Here is a 9,431-nt window from a genome sequence, read left to right on the forward strand (position 1 = left end):
ATAAAAATGCCATAAAACAGAAATTTTCAACATATTTTTTATGCCCCCGCTGAAGCGAAGGGGGCATTAAGTTTTACCCTTGTCCGTCTGTCCGTACATCCCAAAATTGGTTTCCATTCTCTAACTTAAGTTTGCCTCAACCAAATGTTATCAAACTTATACACAATGCTTATTACCACAAAACACAGATCAAGTTTGAATTTTGGTGGCATCACTTTAACAATTCTAGAGTTATGCCCCTTTATAAATGGAAAAATTGCAAAATTTTTAGTTTCCGTTCTCTAACTTTAGTTTGCCTCAACCAAATGTTATAAAACATATACACAACCGTTCTAGAGTTATGCGTGTTTACAAATAGAAAAGTTGCTGAATTTTTTGTTTCTGTTCTCTTCTTAAGTTAGCCTCAACCAAATGTTATGAGACTTACACACAATGCTTATTACCACAAAACTCAGATCAAGTTCAAATTTGGGTAGCGTCACTTTTACCGTTCTTCAGTTATGCCCCAATATAACTATATATGTTTTTGGTCAAGGTAGTTTTTGATGAATTTGAAGTCCAATCAACTTGAAACTTAGTACACATGTTCCCTATGATATGATCTTTATTAGAGTTTTGACCCCAATTTCAAGGTCCACTGAACATAGAAAATGATAGTACGAGTGGACATCCGTGTACTATGGACACATTCTTGTTTAATTATAATCAAAAAGCATAAACAGAATTTGAATGTTAACTGTTTGCCGTCAACAGTAGCAGGATACCAAGTGGCGATATAGAAAACATACTGTACAGATATTGCTAAGGTTTAACTACACCTGTATTTGTATATAATAAAAAGTTGATAAATACAAATCATGCCTACTCGCACACTTAATTGGTAACTTTTTTCAATTTAAAAAAAAAAAATGATCATATTCATGATGCACATTTCAAGAAGTGTTTTTGCAGTTATTTTAGCATTTGTTTAATCTCTCTTTTCTCTCTTTTAGGATGGGGATTTTCCTTTTCAGAGTGGTGGAATGGGTCGAGGATTTGGACGTGGTAGAGGGGGTCCTGGAGGGGGAAGAGGTGGATTTGGGCCAGGTGGGGGCAGAGGAAGAGGAGGTGGAGGAGGAGGCATGGGTGGTTTTAATGATGAAAACTTCTTCCCTGTACCAGCAGACAAATGTGGCCTGGTTATTGGAAAAGGTATGACTTATTCTAAATAAATTTGCTAAATTTTAGGAGTACTAGTAATATCAGTATTTTAAGGATACTTTAAAGTCCTCACTTGCTTTTTATTATTTTTAAGAAATTGGAAAAACTTTTTAGCAATTTATGAAAAATGGGATTTTAAGTCAATACAAAACAAAGATAACTGGAAATCACAAATGCTTTCAACATAGTTAAATTTTCGGGAATAATCTTTTTAATATCAAGAAGAATTTTTTTTCTCACTGTTGGAATAGTGATGAAATTGTGTGACATTTGTTTTGAACAAGTGAATGTAAGAAAAGAGAGACAAATAAATAAGTCAACTCAGCCATGCCATTGATACCAGGGAAGTATTAAGTTATCAAGATGGAGGTATATAGAAACAACTCACTTTTTCTGATTCCTGTAGATGCCATTGTTACGGAAAGTAAATATGTATTAAAAACTTTTACTGATAGATATTTATTATTGTATTAGGTGGAGAAACAATCAGACAGATCAATCAACAGTCAGGGGCCCATGTTGAATTGCAGAGAAACCCAGGTCCAAATCCTAATGAGAAGGTGTTTGTAGTCCGTGGTAACCCACAACAAGTTCAACAGGCTGTTCAAATGATAGCAGAGAAAGCTGGAGTTCCAGTGGTATGTTCTATGGTTATAATTTCTGAACTCTTGAAATTTTTTATATGTTGTATTTCATTTGTAAACAAAAAAGTATCTGTGTAGTAACTTTTTTCTAGCTAAACCTCCCAAAAGTTGGAACAGAATAATCCTAGTAATCTTGTCCCTATCCATTTCAAAACAAGGACCTAAGTCCAAATATGGAATTTTCAGATGTAAATTAAAGAAAAAAAATCCATGATAAATTTTTGTCTAGGTAGTGTCCCGCTCAATTAGTTTGAATTTGCCTTTTTGAGCCTTAAATGAAAACTGAAACTCTAAAAATATTATTCTGAATGTATGTATGACCTGGATGCTGACACTGTTGAACCACTGTATATATGAAACTTGTTAATAATGCTTTAGTAATTAATTTATGAACTAGCAACTCAGCAAAAGATTTATTTGTTCCAGGGTCCAGGTGGTCCTGGAGGACCTGGTCCAGGTGGTCCCCATGGTGGTATGGGTGGACCCGGTGGTGGTCCAGGAGGGTATGGAGATCAGTTTGGTGGAAATGGAGGTCCAAGTCCAGGAGATCAAGGCCAGTTTGGTGGTCCTGGGTAAGCAACTAACAAGTTCAGTTTCTATGATGAAATTTGTACATTTTTTTCTCTCACATGAGCTTGAACCAAAGTTTTGTGATATAAGTTTGCTGCAATTAACAAAATTATAGTTAAAATAACGTTAAAGATGAATGATAGAAATCTTTTTTGAAATTTATTAATTTTTTTGGACAGACATAAATAATATTGCCAAATTTTGTTCACAGAATTCTGTTTTAAGGATTCTTGTACTTTTTTTTCGAAATCTATGGTCAAAATATTGAAAACCTCCAAAATGGTTCATGTTGGCATTACTGAATCATAATTTTGTGGAATTTTTGCCAGGCCAAATGATGGAGGGAATAGTCCTTATGGTGACCATTATGGTCAGTCTGGGTAAGTCCTTGTTCAGTTGATCACAGTTTTTTTCTTTAGATATGTTTTGACTAACACACTGTAACTTTAAATAGATAATATGGTATCTTGTATCAAGTACTTGAAGAATTGGTCTTCAAAAGTTTTATTATAAATAGGGGGGGGGGGAAGCTGGAAGTGTTTCACTGGATTTTAATTTTTATAGCTTTTTACTAACCTTTGCTTGAAAAGTCCTTAAAGGAATATTTACGTGTGAAAAGTAAATTTAGATTGAAGTTTTTCTTTTCATATCTTATTATGAGCTCAATAATCTAGTTTGTAGGATGTGAACGTGTAAAAAAAGCTCTGTACATATGTGGATTTAATGGTTTGAAAATTGTTTCAGGTTGCAACAAATTAACTTATTTTTATTTTAAAATGTAACACACATGGCTCTTTAAGATTATCCCTTATCCCTGGATATTTATGTCAAAAATAATTTCATAATGAAGTAAAAACATAGTAAAAGTCACTACCAGTTCTGTAATTTTCAATTGATATGTATGATATAAGTGGAAGAATATTTGATTTTGGGATTTAACTATCTATTTTCTATAATATATACCGGTAGCTCAATTTTGGGTTGGGGATAACTGGTATTTCTTTTTTAAAACATTAGTAAATATTAATAAGATGAACATATTACTACAGTTGCTTTTGTGTTTAATCACTTTATTTGAAGTGTCTTCCTTGGTTCTGTAGAATAGTGCTATAAAAAAAACTAAATATGAAATCACGATAATGAATTTTTATTTGTTGGTAACCTGCTTTAAAACTAAAACAAACCCTACCTTGTTGAGGATTTGTTGTGAAAACACTGTTATAGTTTGCAAGGATTTTATGATTGTCTAAGTCACATTTTTCATTCTATACATTTTCTGTCTGAGTGATGATAAACAATACTTTGAAACTAGTTTTCAGAGTGCTTTAACACACTTGACCATCTTGTTGAACTAGTATGTTTTAATAGAAACCTTTCAAATTGTCTTTGTGACATGACCACATGAACTTTTCAATTCAATTTCAAAAAGTTATTTTATTGAAAAATGTATACAATTGAATATATATATATTTTGTTTTGATGTTGATATAATTCTATCAAATTATAGAGGTTCAATATTATAGAATATGTTGAAATTGAATTACATTTTGCTTTAACAGTGGAGGTCAACCCCCTCAACAATATGGTGGACCTCAGGGTGGACAAGGAGGCTGGGGAGGTGGTGGTGGTGGTGGAGGAGGAGCAGGAGGAGGTTGGGGTGGTAACAGTTATGGAGGACCTCAGGGTGGTCCAGGATATCAACAGCCTCAACCTCAACCATCTGGAGATCCAAATCAGAGTGAGTAAATAGAAACATGAAAATAGTTTTGTATAACTATATAGAATTTAGTATGACTAGTAATTCCAATGATGTTGCAGGTTTGAGATATAACAACCAGATAACAAGTATGATGGGGAATGTCTACACTCTTTAAAACGACATTTATTAGTCCCCTATCGAAGGGGACTTTCGGTTTGTCAGTCTGGCAAATCAGTTTTCCACACTTTTTTTTCTTCGTGCTTGAAGATGTTGATTTGATATTTGGTATTTAGTTTTATCATGACAAGTTACAGAACAAGTTCAAATTATGTTCCGGTCTCATGATTTTGTCCAGAGTTATGGTCCTTGGACTTGGAAAATTCACCCAAATAATCAGATTTCCGCCCTTTTTTTTCTGATGCTTGAAGATGTTGATTTGATAATTGGTGTATAATTTTGTCATGACAAGTTACAGAATGAGCTCGAATTTTGTTCCGGTCTGATGAATTTGTGCAGAGTAAAGGTCCTTTGACTTGGAAAATTCAGTTGATAATCAGTTTTCAACACCTTTTTCCGTCATGCTTGATGATACTGACTTGATATTTGTTATATAGTTTACACCATGACAAGTTATAGATCAAGTTAGCATTTTCCAGTACAATGAATTTTTAACAGGTAGGGGACACTGTATTGCCATGCAATACTCTCAGAATGCTTATTTTATACTGAATTTTTCTGAACTTGTTGAGAACATGGATCCAGTTGAGTGATACAGGATCTTTAGAGCCTTTAGTTAACAGGAAGTATAGATTTAATAGGGCTTTTCTTGCCATTTGATTTAGTGCCAACTATAGGACCAGGTTAAAATAATAAATTGTGTCCTTATTATTTTTAAAAACTATCACTAAAAATTGCTAAAAACATGTCCAAATCCTTAGTTTAGGAGATCCCCTCTTGGAGGAGGGTATACTATATTACATGACTACTAAGTTTCAACCTGATGTCAACACAATTTCATGGTGAACTTCCTTAAACTAAAACTTTATCTTGTCTGGGGAGAGGGGAGGGGGAAATAAAACAAAATAATGGTTTAAGAATTTTGCATATTGTTTCCTGGTCTGTTCAGTCCCTTTAATAGTTGATCTCATATCAGGTTAAAAGTTTTGGTTTAAGATCGTATAATTTAATTTTAGATGTAACACTCTTCTGATTGACCGAAAGTGATTTGTCTATCAGCTCATAGACATAATTTTGTCATGGGACTGTGACGTCTCCAGCGTTTTTTAAAAATTTACTCCTTAAAAATGGAATTTAGAATTAAATTATAAGGAATGACTAATACTTTTCTGTCTATTCGAAATAACCTAAAAAAATGTGGTGCGCACTTTTAAATAACCCATGTAGGGTTTTTCAGTGCGCACCAGATTTTTTTAGGTTATTTCTTCATAGACAGAAAAAATAGTACAGACATTCCTTAATTACCATAAAATTGTGGTCACATCAGCTTGAAACTTTGTAAGCATGTTTATTATAATGTGAACTTTCTAAAATGTATGCCAAATTAAGGACACATATTCTGGTTTCATTTTTGTTAAAAAATAAATGCAAATTCCCAATTTAGTATGTATGTCAAATCCAAAATATGTGAAGAAAATTCCTGTTCCTTGTCTTTATCATCTTAGTCGAGATTTAGAATTAATATACATTAATGTCTACATAAAAAAAAGTGAAGTAAGGAATGATAGCTGTGTTAACACATTCTGTACATTAAAGCTAATTAAATTTAAGTACTAGTACATTATAAGGTAGAATCAGTCTAAAAAATTTGTGGAAAAAAAATGCAACAAAAAATGGTTTAAGAATTTTGTTTTGTACTTCAGAATTGTAATGCCTTTCTTGAAATTTTGTTTATTTGCTTGAGCTTTAATTTACTAGTAGTTGTACTTTTGACCTTCGACCGACCAGAAGAGGAAATTGCATTGCTTTAAAATAAATACTATATGTAACAGGTAAACAGGCTCAAGATAATGCTGCAGCATGGGCTGCTTACTATGCCCAGTTCTACAACCAGACTCCGTATGCTCAGTATGGTGGACAGCAGTATCCTGCAGGACAACAACCCCAGCAGCAGCAACCTGTTCAACAGCCACAACAGCCAGCTTCTCAACAACCTTGTTAGTGGAACATGCTCACTTTCAATATTTATCTTCTTTTATGTTGTAAAAAGTTAAAACTAAATATACCCATTTTTTTCACACTTTGATTGATTGTACCACAAATACAGTAGGACTTCAATTTCTAAAACACTAGATTTTTGGAACAAATTTTTTTTTCTTACATGTTTTAGCATTGATTTCAGGGGTGGTTCTATATGGCTTTTGAGGGGATTTTTGCTATTGTCACTTCTGATTTATCAGTAACAATTTCTAGATTATACATGTTGATTGGCGTCCGGTACAGCCATTTCCACATTTTATTTCCATGAGCAAAATCATTCCTGATCATTTGTATACACTTTTTGGCATGCACCATTTTACTAAGTTTGTATAATTACTATAGAATACCGGGTAGATTAAGTAAAAACCAACTGGAAAATTCCCCAAAATATACCCTAGATTGTCTTCAAAACTTTGAGAGATAATTAGTTGGTGCAAAAATACTTGAATGTAATATTTTTTTTACAGCAGCCATCAACCCACAAACTGGCCAGCCAGATTACAGCCAAGCATGGGCAGAGTATTACAGACAGCAAGGAATGTTTACGCAGGCTCAGATGGTCTTGCAACAAGCTGCAGCCTTACAAGCAGGGGCAGGTGGTCATCAGCCTACACAGCCTCCTCAGTAAATTACTAGTAACAGGTACAGCCTCCATAACACTTCTTTGATTATAAGAAAAAATAATTTTTCCCATTTTATTCATTCTTTCCACACTTAAGCATTGTAGCTCACAGTGTCTATGGCTGAGAGTCGCAACATATGTTGCTTTTCCAATGTGTCGTGGTTGGTTTGAGACACAGTTATGAAAATAATAAACATCGATTATTTCAAACTGAAGCATCTGACTCGGAAAATGTTATAGATATGTCCAGGAGGATGCCAAATAATGTTAAGTTAAAACAACTGATTGAAATAACACCAACTAAGTTATTCTAAGCCTATAAACTACCAATGTGTTGTTTAAACACAAAATGTTGATGTTCATAACAAAATGAATCTCCCAAGATTGAATGAGCACAGATGCTTATTACAATAAGATTGAAAACATTTATTCTCATGTTAAGATCTGAGCAGATGGGGATAATGCATAACCTTTTTTTTCTTCTTTTTTTTTCAATCGCCCTTATCTGTTATTTATCTGAAAATACAGATGCAAACATTTACAAAATATGGTGACAAACCATTTTATTGTTCATCATCTGTAGATCATTTAGCATGTAACCATATTTTCATTTCTTCTGCACATCTATTTATGGCTCTTGTTATATGGATTGATTTATAAAATTGTGCAGGAATATATTGAAAATATAGAAAAATTGCAAGATAAGGAGGACTGTTTATTGTAAATGATACATTTTCTTTCTTTTCAGGAATCGAATGGCAATATTTTGGTCAAGACTTTTATATAAGACTGTTGTGAAAGAATCATCATATTTAACATCCACACAGAAGACATAGGCTACTATTGAAAAGTGCTCATCTTGACAATGAACATTTAATTAAGACTTTTGCATTGGGGTATTCTTTAATTTGTTAAAATTGTAAGTGCATTTTTTCTATATAAAGTTGTTTTCTTATTGATAAAAGTATATGTTTATTGCCATTTCATGTTGCAAATTGTGATTCATTATTTTATGTAAAGAAGAGTATTTTATTATCATTGATGATCATTTTATCTTGATGCCCTTGTATTGTATATGATATAAAACATTTCTGTACTTCAGTGCCAAATTTGAGTAAATTTAGAATACCCCAAAGCAACTCTCTCTTTTTTTCATTGTCAGGGATTATTTTTTTTTGTCTGTCATAAAATATAGTTGTAGGACATAGTTTGTTTTATACTTTTTAGACAATACATTCCAAATGGTAAATGCTTATTTTTTTGTTTCTTGAAAATATTGCAATTTATTCACTGTTATTTATATTATGTATTCTTGAAAATTATTTTGCATTGCAATCAAAACTCTTAATATTGATCGTGAAAGACTTATTCTTTTTTATTTTGTGTTAGTTGTAGTTTTTCAGAGAAAGACACATGTTTAATTTTAATGAAAATAATGTGCATTGAATTTATTGCTGTTAAAAGATTTCATATTGATATCATGTTTTACTTGAAATGTTAAAAGTATTTTAAAGAAGATAATGCCTTTTGAAATGATAGAGATATATAATTTCATTATTTTGTTGAAATGACTTTTTGAATTGTTTTTTACATGATAAATTTGCATTGCATATGATATAAATGAAAACTTTTTCGTATTGATATATTTTCCATTGCATATTGGTCGTAATGATTATTTTAGTTTCACTTGAACAATGAATTTTTAAACATTTGAAATATTGATATTTTTTTGCCATGTCTTATTGAAGTTCAAAATGTATGTTTCTAGTATTATTATATGATGCATTGAAAAAACATGTCCAGGAGGGGTAACCTCCCTTAACTAAGTGAGATTACCTCTCTTTCTTTGCTTAAAATGATGATTATATCCAACTATATTATTGATGTCTGTTAAATTGATGATGATGATACCCATGTGTTGATGATGAGAATTCTATTATGCATTGCGTTGTTCATATATATTGAGATCGTCGATTCTTGTTGCCATAGAAGCTGGTCCCCCAAAGCTACCTGCCCATTGGTCATCGTTGTACATAGTGTGTTGTATATCCCATACTTATTCAGGTTTTCCTTTATTGGACCTTGCGCCAAGATATTGTTTATGTATGAGCTGTTGGTGTTATATAATTATTAGTATATTCTATCTAGGTGATTTGACCATTAATCTTTACATAGTTCTTAGCCATTTTTTCTTGATATTTGCTTGGTATATGTTGTTTTTAATTTGTAATTGGTATTCACAGATACACACAATCATCCATGTTACCTTAACTGATTGATCACATTGAATGTCTTTTTTATATAGAGTAATGATAAAAGCATTTTAATAAATAACTATGTAAACCCAGTGATAACTATCTCACATGTATTTCTTTTGTGCTGTGTATATGTATACTTTTTTTTACCCTCAGAGGGTTACACATGTCTACCCGAGAACGGGTATGGTTATGTGACAAAAATAAATATGTTTTAAAATGAA

The 9,431-nt window shown here is 32.2% G+C and overlaps 1 protein-coding gene across 7 annotated transcripts in view; it reads left to right on the plus strand.

The window, feature by feature from the left end:
• The window catches only part of LOC127728235 (far upstream element-binding protein 1-like), a 36,648-nt gene extending 27,217 nt beyond the window's left edge, over positions 1-9,431 (plus strand). For 5 of the 7 annotated variants that reach the window (XM_052235482.1, XM_052235487.1, XM_052235483.1 and 2 more), the window contains 8 exons: positions 993-1,191; positions 1,675-1,838; positions 2,271-2,416; positions 2,744-2,794; positions 3,974-4,152; positions 6,123-6,287; positions 6,798-6,972; positions 7,701-9,431. In XM_052235482.1, coding sequence (XP_052091442.1) covers positions 993-1,191; positions 1,675-1,838; positions 2,271-2,416; positions 2,744-2,794; positions 3,974-4,152; positions 6,123-6,287; positions 6,798-6,958 — 1,065 coding nt within the window. In that variant the 3' untranslated portion in view covers positions 6,959-6,972; positions 7,701-9,431. The remainder of the gene's footprint in view (positions 1-992; positions 1,192-1,674; positions 1,839-2,270; positions 2,417-2,743; positions 2,795-3,973; positions 4,153-6,122; positions 6,288-6,797; positions 6,973-7,700) is intronic. The other 2 variants (XM_052235488.1, XM_052235486.1) reach the window with 2 other exon arrangements.

Source organism: Mytilus californianus, unplaced genomic scaffold, assembly GCF_021869535.1.
Source record: "Mytilus californianus isolate M0D057914Y unplaced genomic scaffold, xbMytCali1.0.p SCAF_2, whole genome shotgun sequence".
In the NCBI taxonomy this organism is placed as follows: domain Eukaryota; kingdom Metazoa; phylum Mollusca; class Bivalvia; order Mytilida; family Mytilidae; genus Mytilus; species Mytilus californianus.